Genomic DNA, 14,473 nt, shown 5'->3' on the forward strand with positions numbered 1-14,473 from the left:
TCGAATGTTTAATAAGACAGTTTAATAAGAAGATACATTATAAAGACAGTACATTACGCGTTTACAGACAGGCGTCATCTTGGAAAACAGTCTCGACTAGTCGAGTCACGAACGCCGTGCTACGTTAGATTTCACTATGCGTAATTCCTATCGACCAGCTCACTTAGCACGGCGTTCGTGACTCGATTAGTCTGTTTTCCAAGATGACGCCTGTCTGTAAACGCGTAATGTACTGTCTTTATAATGTATCTTCTTATTAAACTGTCTGTACACTTACAAAGTTCTCAATGCTTCGGTTTGCATGTAGGGACCCTCATTATGCTACCGTGTTAGTGTGAGGCTATTTTGAGCCTTGTTAGTGGTATTAACTAGCGATTTACTTTTACTTACTCTGTGCCCCATATACTAGTGTTATGAGCTAATCTGTTTTTAAAGATAAAACTCTATACATTCGATTTTCATGAAAACGCATCGCAGGGAACGATCGACTCGGTAACCATGTGTTAATTACCCCTAGGTTCATTTTTCACTGGATTTGTCCTTTAAGAGGCCGCAGAATTTAGGATAATGCAACAGTGTTATCTTTTATGTGGTCTCTCTTTCACTCGTTTCATGGAAAGAGCAGGTGGCATTGAAACATCAACAGCAAACCAAACTTTCAATAAAGCATGTTTATTACAGATCTATAACAATACAAAAGAAATGTCACAACGTTTAGTTCAAGAATGATTGTGGATGGGCTCTGCTGAGGTGATGCTTTACTGTGTGCTTTTCTTCCCCTTTACTGTGTACTACAATGACGTGCTCTATTCAGATTATTGAAATGATACTTGTTGTCCTTAAACTATAAATGATTCACTCTCCTGACTCTATAGCGTTTAAAGAAAACATTCATTATAGATACAAATGTGGATGACATTCTTTGCTTTTTAAATTTTTGGTATAGTTAGGAAGTCAAAATAAACTAATTACTTTATTAAAACAGCCAAGCCGATCAAAATCACAGGACTCATACTTAAAGGGTTAGTTCATCCAAAAATTTAAATTCTGTCAGTAATTACTCACCCTCATGTTGTTCCAACCCCGTTAGACCTTCGTTCATCTTCGGAACAGCGCTTCTGGGTTGTACGTCATGTGTGTGATGCGTGTGATGCTGGCCAATAGTGAGCCTATGTTCTGACGTACAACCCAGAAGTGCTGCGCTGTTACACTATGTGAACTCACTCAGAGGCCCACTCAGAAGAAAATGAATAGTTGAATATAGTCATTATTTTAGGGGGTTTTTTCACACAAAAATTATTCTCGTTGCTTGATAAACTTAAGGTTGAGCCACTGTAGTCACTTGGACTATTTTAACAATGCCTTTACTCACTTTTCTGGGATGGCAGATATTGATTACCTAGCAGCCTATGAAGGAGTGAGCCAGCTCTCAGATTTCATCAAAAATATCTTACTTTGTGTTCCGAAGATGAACGAAAGTCTTACGGGGTTGGAACAACATGAGGGTGAGTAATTACTGACAGAATTTTAATTTTTGGGTGAACTAACCCTTTAACGCCACTGTGAAGAAAAACACAGTGCTCAATGAAACCCTTCTAATGAGTGTTATTTGATAGTTTTTTGGCAACATTCAACAGTTGGATGATAAACTACCTCTGGCTCAACTAAAACAATACACAGAGTGACAGGCAGTTTTACTGTTTCCACTGTAACCACTGTTTCCATTGTTTCCAGCATTCGTTGTCTGAGAGATTTTGTGTTTTCATCCACTGGGCTGAGTTTCCTCTGCAGCACAGCCTCTGGAAGCAGCACTTATCTTTTGATCACGAGCCTGGAGAAAGTAACAAACTCCAGGGATGTCAGTGGGGAAGTTGGGCGGAAGATCCTCTCTTCTCCGGGGGATGAGAATGAACTCTGGACAATCTTTTAACAATCTGAAATGAGAGAGAAGTAAAAAATTGTCCTAAAGCCCACTTGCAGGTATACAAAGTAAAAATCAGCTGTAACAGAGTGAAATATGACAAAAATACTTATACATGTTTGGGCTCAGCCAGAAATGATTTAATAAGGATAATCTTGTTATTCTTTCTTAAACACAAAAAAACACAGATCCATTTGATGGAATGTTCCTGGTCTTCGTTTATGTAAAACTAATATAGTTGCTGACACTTCATTGTACAATAAATAACGTCTTGGTTACATATGGTAACCCTCGTTCCCCGAGGAGGGAACGGAGACGTACGTCAGAAGTGATTCTGACGAATGGGGATCTCGCTCGAGAGCCTATCTACTTCGAGTGTAACTAAACGAGCCAATTCACATTGGCATGCGATAATTGCACCAGATGTTGTGCATCGCGGCACAAGCATATAATGAGCGTCAGGTGCATCACATCCTTGTTTTCCGCTAAGGGGCCGGACTTGTGACTCGGCCGTACAGCGGAAGCTCAGCAACTGTGGCAAGGGGACGTACGTCTCCGTGACTGCAGTGTTGGGCAGAAAATAGGAGCTCTAAGCAGAGAAGGTCAGTCACTGCTGTTCCGCAAGACCCAATCAGTGTGACTTATTGGATAACGCTGGGAAAGCGTGCCCTTGGGGAAGGGAACGCTACGGGAGCCACATCCTACCTCGGAGGGAGGCACTGTGACGGTTACACATATGGACTAGTCAAGCAGGGTAGTACAACATATGGCAGTCTCTGGGGTGGTTCCAGCCTAGTTATAAGGGGGAAAGAACACCAGCAGAGATGACAGAGCGGGCTCTGTTGAGGGAAAGGCACGGGCTCGTCCACAGAGGAGCTGGGTCTAGGGCTGCCTGGGTCTGCCTCCTCTGAAGGCAGCACTTGCAGGTTCACTACCTGGTCCCTGAAGGGAGTGGTAGGAACCATGGGCACGTATCCAGGCCGGGGTCTCAGGACAACCGGCCCGAATTCTAGGCACGATTCGTCGGCTGAAAATGCTTGTAGGTCCCCTAACCTCTTGATGGAAGCCAGAGCAGTCAGGAGCACTGTCTTTAGTGACAGGACCTTTAACTCAGCTGACTTCAGTGGTGCGAATGGAGGTCTCTGCAGTGCACTGAGCCCGGGGGGGGGTTCAGTTTCATCACTCCCCTCAGGAACCTGACGATATGGTCATGCTTTCCCAACGACTTACCTTCAACTGCATCGTGATGTGCAGCGATAGCAGCAACATACACTTTGAGGGTGGAGGGAGACCGCCTTTGCCCCAACCCATCTTACAGGAAAGAAAGCACGACTCTGATCAGACATCCTCGGGGGAAGAACACCATTCAACGAACAGGTTCCACTTCAGTGCATAGAGGCACCTCGTTAAGGGGGCTCTAGCAGAAGTGATGGTGTCTACCACCGCCTGGGGTAGGTCACCTAGAACCTCCGCGTCCCATCCAGGGACCAGACATGGAGTTTCCTGAGATCTGGACGCAGGTGCCATTGAGTGCCCCGTCTCAGAGAAAGCAGGTCCTTCCTCAGAGGAATAGGCCAAGGAGGGGCTGTTGCGAGGAGCATAAGTTCTGGGAACCAGGTCCAGTTGGGCCAATATGGCGCAAATAACAAGACTTGCTCCTCGTCCTCCCTGACTTTGCACAGTGTTTGTGCGAGAAGGCTCACTGGGAGAACGCAAACTTGCGTAGGCCCCGGGGCCAGCTGTGCGCCAGTGCATCCATGCCGAGGGTCCCCTCAGTCAGGGAATAAAGCAACTCGCAATGGGTCGAGTACGGAGAGGCAAACAGATCTATCTGAGCGGCTCCGAAGAAGTCCCATATCAGCTGGACCACCTGGGGATGGAGACGTCACTCTCCTGGAAACGTAAGCTGTCATGAGAGCTCGTCGGCTGCACGATTGAGCATGCCAGGGATGTGAATGGCAAGAAGCGACCTCAGATGCTTCTGACTCCATAGGAGGAGATGGCGGGCGAGTTGCGACATGCGGCGGGAACGTAGACCACCTTGACGGTTGATGTACGCAGCGTCCGTATGGACAAGTACGTGCTTGCCATGTAGCGGCCCTTTGAGCATGGGGCCCTCACATCCCTGGCATGCGGCCCAACGCACAGCGTACTGTGAGCAACTCAAGGCAATTGATTTGCCAATGCAGTTGAGGCAAGAAGATGTCCACAGACCACAGACCACATGTCCGTCCACAGACCTGAAACTGCATGCCCGTTGTACGTACCTGCCCGTAGAAATGAAGGGTCCGACCACGGGCTGAGAGTTTGCGACAGTGCGGGGTGACGTGCACCCGGTACATGCTGCCCTGCCACACCCATCTCGGGACTCGGCCGTGAAGCCAGTGCTGAAGCGGTCTCATATGAAGCAATCCGAGCGGCATTACTGTGGCTGTAGATGCCATATGCCCCAGGAGCCTCTGAAAAAGTTTCAGTGGGACCGCTGTCCAACGGTGCACAGCCATTGAAGAGGAGTGGACCAACATTCCACAGGCCACAATCAACAACCTGATCAACTCTATGCGAAGGAGATGTGTTGCACTGCGTGAGGCAAATGGTGGTCACACCAGATACTGACTGGTTTTCGAGCACATCGGGGCAAGCTCCTCTGCAAGGTTTAGCCCTGGGGCACTTCTGGACCACCAGCGTGGACATCGTCTAACCGAGGGCCAGCGCTGTGGCTTAAACCACGGAACAACCACGGAACAACCTCAGAACTATCCTCGTGCATTGCGTGTTTTGGCCTTCCACAGACTTGTAGGGTGGCCATCACATGCAGGGAAGAGGCAGTCTGCAATTAGCAAATCCGCCCCACCACCAAGGGTAGTGAGAGAGGAAAAACTTTTTCTGCAGATTTTGGCATGATTGGCTTGCCATATTGGCGCCAAAATGCTTCCATACTGCCAAAGATTTACACACACATCCAGGCAGGCCCGGGAGCGGGACAAGGCAATTTCACGTTGCACTGCACCCCCAGAGTAGGTGGGGAAAGTGTGACCCGGGAAAGTGTGAATCTGATTCAGCATGAGCACACACACCATTACAGTGGGAACTCAGCATCATCTTCATTTCTAGAGCGTAACAGCCCTCTCTCCGATGCAGCGATCGACATCTAATCTTCCCCTGGAGTCCCAAATGAAATGCTTGGTCCCTCATGAGAAGCATCAGTAATCCCATCCGAAAGCTGTCAAACTCGATGGCACACGGCACACTGAGCGCTCAAGCCCTCATGAGAAAGGCAAGATGAACAATGTGCCGACGTGGTCATGCTCTCATTAGAGAGCATAAACCACCCACGAACGCTAGAGGAATGTGGGGCCTGAGGAGGTGGTCTCGTCAGGGAACGCTCACTGTAATCTTCAGATCACCAATGCTATTAGCCAAAGTAGTCCTTTTCTGGTGGCCACAAGAAGAGAAACTAGATCGGGGAATAGGCAAGGGGACTCCACCTCATTTGAGGCACTTGAGTCTCGGCTGCGCATCTAGAGCGCCAAACAACGCGCGCTGAGTTGCCGTGACAACCCGCGCTGTCAGCCGGCAGCTCGACGAGAAGCCTTTACGAGAAAGGGGAGACGAACAACGTGCCGACGTGGTCATGCTCTCATGAGAGAACATGAACCACCCATGAACGCAGTCTCAACACGCTTAAGCCCAGGCAGTGTGTGATCGTGGCCGTCATATGAGGATAGGAAACGACCGCATCCAGAAACACGGTTTGAATGACGTTTTGAAAAAGTCGCAGTGTTGAACAGTGTATGTTATTTCAGGAAACTGCTCTCTCTGGTGCTGAAGCACCCAGGGATGACCACGGCTACACAAACAGGATGATAGTGCAAGCCTGATGTGAGCACTCACATTCTCATTGGAGGCACAACATTCTGAGCTGTGAAAACAGCTGTTTTGCTCTCTGTGAGATTGCGGCCAGCGCTGTCTGTGCTGTAACACCAACACCAGCTTGAAGAGGCATTCTCCTGAAGAAGCAGACTCGTCTTTTGAAGTTAAAACACTCTCAGATAAGATTGCAGAGCAGGAACAGCATTCACCGCCTGGCTCCGAAGCGAAAGACAAAGATGCGATGCACCTGTCGCTCATTATATGCTTACGCCGCGATGCACAACAGCTGGTGCAATTATCGCATGCCAATGTGCATTGGCTCGTTTAGTTACACTCGAAGTAGATAGGCTCTCGAGCGAGATGCCCATTCGTCAGAATCACTTCTTACGTATGTCATAGTGAGCTGACGAAGGGGAACTAGCTGTTGAGCTCATTTATGTGTACAAATCATTTTACTCTCACTTAAAGATTAAATATTTGTTTATATCTCAAAACTACAAGAGAATTAGAAACATGCTGATTCAAATATAATAATACAAAAAACATTTAGTCAAACAGACCTGCCAATATGTGATGTATACAGAATAAAAAAGCAGGACAGTTGTCTCTGTTTATACCTGTATGTGGTGGGACTGACGTTAATATTTCTTGGCAGGCTACAGGACTCAAACTTGTTGGCTAATGTGACATTATTGCCAAAAAGGCAGTAGCGGGGCATTTTAACACCAACCACTCCTGCCAAAACCGAGCCAGAGTGGATCCCGATACGCATCTGAGAATAAAACAAAGCAAGCACTTTATTAAAAAATTAAAAAATAGTTTTGCTTCACATCTTTCTTCTCAAATATTCTTTTTTTAAATTCTTTATTTCAAACTATGTATAATATTACTATTTCTGAGCCTCCTGACATCTCCTGATCTCTATTGTTTGCCAATACATTTCATGTTAAAACGATGAAAATACAGAAGATTCAACCCAATCTTCAAACCAAACATAAATATTACTTTTCCCCAAGATCATTTGTTAAGATAAAAATGATCATATTTTTGTGTCTAAAGCAGCAGTATTCATATTCTAATTCCAATTCTGATCAATTATTCTGGGTGACAATTGCACTGTTATGAATAATATGAACATACCTATTTTTGATCCTAAAATAGGATACATTAAATGTGACCTTTCAAAAAATATTTTCATTGTAGTGTGAGGGTGTTTGCACAAAAATGTACAAGCATTCTGTGTAAATGAGTCACGCATCGATGTTATTCTACCATCGAACAACATTGTTGAAACAGTTGCATTATTTTGTTTAATATCAGCAGTCTAGTAAAGGTTTGCATGACAAATTAGAGAAATTTAAATAAATTAATAAAAGAATAAACAACAATAATAAGTATATGGAACATTTGACTCATTACATATTATTCATGCTATAACTGTACACATAATTTGGAAAAACGTGATGAAACACTTACCTTGATGATCTCCCCCATGGGAGTCGTGACCTCATCCGACAATTCCATCATCTTCAGAGCCATGAGAGCAATCTGGACAGCATGGGTCGGACACTCTTTGTGTAATCCTCCAGCTACACAGTACGCATCGCCGATGGTTTCCACCTTGAACGCACAAATGAGGACATATGAAAGGTTATGAGAGCAGAGTGCTAAATATTTCATAACACACCTCTGAGTATATTCAAGGTTCATGGCTGCCGTAATATTCTGAATTGCCTCTCTTGTGACATTCATGCATAAGTTAAAACCAATTAACATAACCGTTGTGAATTTAGACAACAATTTAATTATGATTAATAAATTATATTATATTATTGCATAATTATTATTAGATCATATATATATATATATATATATATAGCCCCTTGTATAGATCACCCCTTGTATTCCCAACCATGCACCGGATTAGGTTAACTGACTATTTGATGTAATTTTGACCAAAAAATAAATAAAAAATCAGCAGTTTCTTACAACGTGAAAGCAGAAGTTTCAGTGTTGAAAGTAAGCTATTTTGAAGCCAGCTATAACAAACTAACTTTACGTTAAAAAAATGGTACAATTTCGACAGCTTGAGAGACATTAATTCCCTGTTATTGCACATTCAGTATGGAGATGTTTGAGACACACATCATGAACCAGCTGAGATATGTTGGGAGAAGACAAGAGGGGAATCTATTTTAGGATATAGCTGTCTGTAAGAATGTAAGCAAAGCCAGACACTAAGCTAAACTTTTCCTCCACTGTCTTTTACAAGAAATTCATCTCTGCTGCATGTGTATGGGAAATTCTGCTACAGATTACATTAGCCAACCTCCCAGCACTTTATGAGCCTGCATGTCAAAAATTATGAAAAATGAAAAAGATTTCGGGTGAATGATTGTCTCAAAATCCCAAGGGCCCCTAGATAAACATATTTTGCAATCTCCAAATAATAAAAAAAAACAGCCCCTTTTTTGCTACTTTAAAGCTAAAAGACCAAAAAAAATGGTTTTAATACACTATGCCAAAAACATAGAACCAAAGGACAATTCATCCATGAAAAATTCAACACTTATCAGTAGTGAGTAGCAGTGAAATGTTCTACATAGTGTTATTTATTTGTTCGGACCAAAGTACAATATCACTCACCTTATAAACATCCAGCTCACCGCAGTGGTGATCAAACCTAGTGTAGAGCTCACTGAGCATGTTTACCACCTGCATGGGCGTACAACGTGAACAGGTTGCAGTGAAGCCCACAATATCTGAGAACAGCATGGTGACATGATCAAACTTTTTCGCCTGCACAGGAAGTCCCTGCCACAAACGCTGGGCGACGTTCCCTGGGAATATCGTGAAGAGCAGCTCTACCGTTCGCCTCTTTTCTTCTTCCAGGGCCTGGTGTGCCTGTTCCAGGGCAGCTTTGGCTTTGCCCAGTCGTTTTTTTAGTCCATCTTGGGCCTTGGTCTGCTCCCCAACCAGAACAACATCTCGTAGTGCATTGTGGATGGGAATGTCAGAGAGGTAGAGGCCCCGGCCTGTCAATTCCTCCAGCTTATCCACACACGGAGAACCGAGGAAGAGGAGAGCACTCATTTCTGACATGAAGATCATCTGCCCCTTCAGGTCCATATGCTAAAATGAGAGGGTTGGGAGGATGGGAATTAATTCAGAGGTTTGGACAAGTTTGCTATAAATGTGACCAATGTATATAGGCTAAATATATTATGTTAATAAATATTTTATAATACATAATTTAATCAAGGCACTTTCATGGTTATTCTTCATGCGCACTATTTATGCATTTGCGAATTTGTATGAATTTGTACGATCTCATTCATACGATTTCATACAATCTGCTTAAAGGGTTAGGTTAGGTTTAGATGTGTGGTTATCAATGGACTTTTACTTTTTCTAAAAAAATATATATATTTTTGGACAAAACAAATTGCAATAATTCATACGAATTCACCACCAATTTGCAAAATGTTTGCAATTTTCTCTTGAGAACGGGTTGAATATAATATAATTTATCTTGCTCAAAGGGATTTGATTTGCACTTAGTTTACACATTGTTTTGAAGTAAGCTCCTTAACGTCATCCTGACCCTACCACCTACCTAAGTTCATAGTTTTGTTTAGGGAAATAATTTATTTGCTGACTGATGTCGATTTATCTTATGTCAGTAGAATCTTATAGTGTACACTGGAAATATTCCATTTTTGTATTTTATACCCAAAAGATCTAACTTACAGTAGTGTCTAAAAATTATGTTGGATATCAGTTTTTTTATGACCCTAGAAGTTCAATTAAACTATCAAAATATTTTAGATATGAAGGAAAAACAAAGCACAAAACTTGGTTAAGGTATTTATCTGATAAAATGATTTGGCAAAAAAGGCAAACTACAGCTACAGGTTTTATTTGAATAATATTTAAATAAAGGGTGAAGATATACATTTTCCAAGGTCGGACATCACTTTCGGCTACTACTGTATATGAATTTGAGTTTTTGAAAAGACCCAAAGCATAATATTAACTGATATTTAGTCTGTGTAAATACAATTAATGTGCCATTCAGTGCAGTATTTTTTAATAAAATAATAATATCTTCCTCTATTTTTCCAAAAAAATTACAGAGGGGTAAAGCTGAAATGAATTCTGCTTGATATAGATAAATGTAACTAATAAAGGAAAGCACATTAGATTAAACATTATATGAAACATGGATGCAAAAATTCCTTATAATGCCTCTGTACCATCAATGTATATTGCGTGTACGGTTTGTTTCTTAAATTAATCTAGATATGAGGTTGCTGTGCAATTCCTTTCATGTGATCAGGTAGATCTCATTAATTGTGCCTTTGAGGGGCCTTCCACGTCTTGACATTTGGCGCCATGTTCATTTCATCGTGGTACAGGACTTTATTGCATTGCCCTTATAGGCTACTGATCATCTGCAACCTAAGAAACTGAGATTTGCCAATATAAATTTCCCCTCAACCACCTCATAAAAACTAATTTCAGATCAGCACGATAAACCTATGAGTAAAAATCCTACTAATTACTTTGCACTGATTAGTTAAATCATGTTGTGCTTTTTAATTGTTTAATCAACATGAAACCCAAAGCATTGATTCTTCTTATTCTTTGATGCATGTCGATGAGATACAATGACACACAGACCTTCAGAGGTTCACATTGTGAATGCAAACTTGCATACATTGCATTCAAAGTTGCAAACATAGATGTTTTTCCACACTCTGTTTAGCTTGTCTTAGCTAAGCAATAAGCTTGACATTTTAGAAAGTCCCAGGTAAGCAATTTCACACATAACTGGTGGCCCATTGTTAGCATCAGCATAACAAAAAAATACCTTTCCAGGGCTGTCAGCAGAGCTTGCTCCATGATGTTTCAACCGTAGCATGAACTGGGTGTTAAGCATGGTCAAAATATCCTGGAAGCTGGCTCGTATCTCGGGTGACACAATGGCAAAGTGCTCATTGAAAACAGGTCTCCTTTGACCATCTCTGTATCGCCCAAGCCTCCTTCTCAAACCATCTCCAATCTGCATCAGGACCATTTCCTGATCCAGGAGAATGTGGAAGGGAAAAGTAGAGTAGAGCAGCGAGAGAGGGATGTCTCCAGACGAGTGTGTTCTCATGGGGCTTGGTGTGAGGCTCCTGCCATCTCTCACTACCACCGAGTACAGCAGATGGGGCTGATGACTGGCCTGTAGAGCACCACTGTCTTTACGCCCAACATCCATTCTGACCTCCACCCGTGTGCAGTAGAGCAAACACGCTGCCGCCTGGATGATACCTGAGAAGAAGAGCTCAGTGGTGGGGAGGGGGTTGAAGTAATAGACTGTCAGGAGTCCTGGATCTTTGTCCAGGCAGAGGATGGACGCTTGGTGGATGTAACGCTGTACCTCAGGGGTGGGGAGTGTGCTTTGCTTTAAGAGAACATTAAAGCTGTTGAGAAAATCATGGAGAGCTCCCCCTACCACTCTGAGAATATGACCATCCTCCTCATAACAGTCCCGAAACACCTCCAGACCCAGAGAGATCTTTAGTGCATCCATGGGGATACCTTGGATTTAATGTAAAAAATACAATTCATTAAAAATGTAATTAATATTAATGAATATATAAACATTTTAATGCCTCTTCTTACCTGTTTTAAGTGAGTAGTTTCTCATGACATCGGATAATTGTTCAGCATTGTCCAGTGTCTGAGATCCATCAGAACTGCATGCTACAGGGCTTTGGACACATATTAAAACATATAGTCAATAAATGAATATGTAGAATGAAACAAGGAGAACAACATCAGAGCACTTTTGAACTTTAGGCTGAACTAATAAAATATAATATAATATAATATAATATAATATAATATAATATAATATAATATAATATAATGTTATATAATAATTCACATTGACAACATTATAGACCATATCATTTAAAATATTGTATGGAATATAAACATAAAACAATGTGGAAAACAATAATGAAATACTTTGTCATAAGAATGAAAACAATATTCAAACAATCTCTACAACAGTAAATGGTCGACAAATTGTCAAAATTAAAAATAGAATGATACAAGGACAATTTTATAATTCATGGTCAACATTAACAGATGTAAGGCAACATATTATAATGAAAGGGAAAAAACATCTTACCAACTCATGTCTATCTGCTGTTTCATAACTCTGAACAATGCATTTCGCAATTTCTCGAACTAAAAGAAAAAAATAACATTTTATATAGCATATAGCTTATCGTGTGTGCATTTGATATTGTAATTATTAACTGTCGTTTGTCTGCCTTGCACATTTCTCTTTGCGCGCTTTGCAAGAAAAAAGGAGAAATTAAACAGATTTTCCAATCCAACGTATAAGAATCTGCTGCAAAATATCATCGTGAATTAAACATGAATTTACCTCCGGGCACACCAGCTTTCGGATGCTCTCGCCCAGTGAATGCAGATTAACTTTGCTCCGGCTTATTTTGCGTTTTGGCAGAATGTTTGCGATATTGCCCTGCACCTCTCTGGATACTGGCACAACATTCACCGCATTGCTTTCCTCAAAGTCCGCAGGTTCCTCATTTCCCACGGCCATAGAAAAGGGGCATTCACCCGAAATCTTAAGATCCTTCAGTTTAGCGCAAAACATTATTTGCAAAATAGTCCTCACCAAACATCCCGCAAAAATATCTACATTGTGAATATCCGACTGAGACCATTCATGCCCATCCGAATACAGGATAGAAGCATCCTAGGTGATGGAAAAATCTCAGCCCAGCAAGGAAATATATTTTGCCCGCACGCACACGTCTTCTCCAGTACCAAGCTATTTCAAACTTATCAGCAGCTATTCCGCCTGCATACAATATTCATAGTAAATTACAGGGGCAAATGATGAGCCAATGATCATTAAGCATGGCCAATCACAAGCACTAGTGGAAACCTCCAGCTAGCCAATGGATGTACTGGCAGACAGAGCTCCTAAAAGATGTATAATACCCGTCTGGAGATGCGTGATATTCTCCTGGAGATGCTATGTACCATGCGCATCATCCGATGGATTGGCTGGTTATTTTAGAGGACTGCCGTTCTGCACCGAGTGTTTGCTCGATCCTCAGCTCATTTGATATGCTTTTAGCGACGTCTAGCAAATATTTAAATGTCACATACTGTATAGTTTAACCCTATCCGTTGGATTATTATGCAACATCACGTTTGATTTAATTCGGATTCCAACTGAAACGTTTCCAATAGGAAACGCTCTCAACATCTCGCACTTGGATCTGTGTCATGCATCATCTCAGAAACGAACAATTTGGACACATGCTCCGCTTTGGCCCACCCAGATGTCTGCCCAGTTTCTCGCCAACATAAATTGCCATGTTACTCATTACAGTCGCAAATAGATGTTATGTAAGTGTCTCAAGGCATTGCATTCTTTCATGGGTCCCTTTCCTTAACAGACAGCCAGGACTTGTCAGACTAATGAGGAGCATGGAGTTCAAGAGATCATGCTAGATTCCAGTTGAATGAACCTAATTATTTGGAGAAACAACATATTTGATTTCATAACAAACAAATAGGTCTTTAACCACAAACAAAAAAAAAAAATCATATATTTTTCTATTTTAGTCTAAAATGAGGGCAAATATTGCACACTATTGCATAGGGGGAGAGTGGGACAACACTTTTTGATTTTCTCAGTTTGTGTAAATCCTTATTAAGTTTTTATTTTTTCCCCACATAAACTTCACACATGTCTTTTACAATTATGTGGTTTTGTTTCATGAATACAGTGTACACTTTTTTTCTTTATTTACCCCAAAATAATGGAAGTGAAATGTGACAACATGGTGGGGTGCATTGTAACATGTGTGGGGCACATTGTAACATGACAGCTTAAATCTGTTATCTGATCAAATACAAGACAAAATAAAATAAAATACAATTATTAACATTTTCATATAAAATAATGGATTTTTTTAATAATTAAAAATAAACTCGTTTTTGAGATTGACACAATGTAAAACACAGCTACAGCATAGTTCAAAACATAATAATAATTAATAATTTCTGAACATTGACTCAGTCTTTATTCACCTCTTTCTCATGGTTTCTCAATAGAATTCATAAAAGTTCATGTGAATTATATCACTAACGTTATAGAATAGCATAGTTCTAGGGGCACATAACACAGTGTTACAATGTTTTGCACCTTTACTCTACTACTACTTAGTAATGTGATGGATTTTGTAGGCAGGTTAAGACTGGATTTAGATTGTTTAAATGTACTGTAAAGGAATACCAATGCCTTGTTTAATAATAATAATAATATTAATTGCATGTATATTTAAATCTGTTGCATTTCGCAGGTAATTTAAGACTGTATTTAGATTTTTAATGTTTTAAAAGCTATTGCAATTATTACAATATGACATATTTTTGGTGAGTTTATAATGTAATATATTTCTCAGAATGTAAAAGTTGTTATATTATGAGCTCAAGATTTTATTACGTTTTGAGAAAATTATTACATTATGAACATTTTATTACAACAATAATGTAATACTTATTACATTATGTGCAGTTTTTACATTAGTTATAGTATTGAACAGTTTTAGTATTGAACTAAAATTATATCCATTT

The 14,473-nt window shown here is 41.0% G+C and overlaps 1 protein-coding gene across 1 annotated transcript; it reads right to left on the reverse strand.

The window, feature by feature from the left end:
• Positions 1 to 662: 662 nt before the first annotated feature.
• gucy1a1 (guanylate cyclase 1 soluble subunit alpha 1) lies at positions 663 to 13,133 on the reverse strand. Its single transcript, XM_084100451.1, has 8 exons — positions 12,243 to 13,133; positions 11,982 to 12,040; positions 11,468 to 11,556; positions 10,668 to 11,383; positions 8,441 to 8,926; positions 7,271 to 7,414; positions 6,412 to 6,566; positions 663 to 1,934 (listed from the first exon to the last, which is right to left on the reverse strand). Exons 1-8 carry the CDS (start codon positions 12,474 to 12,476, stop codon positions 1,763 to 1,765), a joined length of 2,055 nt encoding a protein of 684 aa, XP_083956577.1. The 5' UTR covers positions 12,477 to 13,133; the 3' UTR covers positions 663 to 1,762.
• Between the last annotated feature and the right edge of the window lie 1,340 nt (positions 13,134 to 14,473).

The sequence above is a fragment of the Abramis brama genome (assembly GCF_963993115.1).
Source record: "Abramis brama genome assembly, chromosome: 2".
Taxonomy (NCBI): Eukaryota; Metazoa; Chordata; class Actinopteri; order Cypriniformes; family Leuciscidae; genus Abramis; species Abramis brama.

Excerpts from the sequence above, each read along its gene's own strand:
- gucy1a1 (XM_084100451.1), bottom strand. The coding sequence starts at position 12,476 with ATGTTTTGCGCTAAACTGAAGGATCTTAAGATTTCGGGTGAATGCCCC. Across the intron at positions 8,927-10,667 it reads CTGCTGACAGCCCTGGAAAG|CATATGGACCTGAAGGGGCA; the intron begins GTATTTTTTTGT and ends CTCTCATTTTAG. Across the intron at positions 7,415-8,440 it reads GTGAGCTGGATGTTTATAAG|GTGGAAACCATCGGCGATGC; the intron begins GTGAGTGATATT and ends TGTGCGTTCAAG.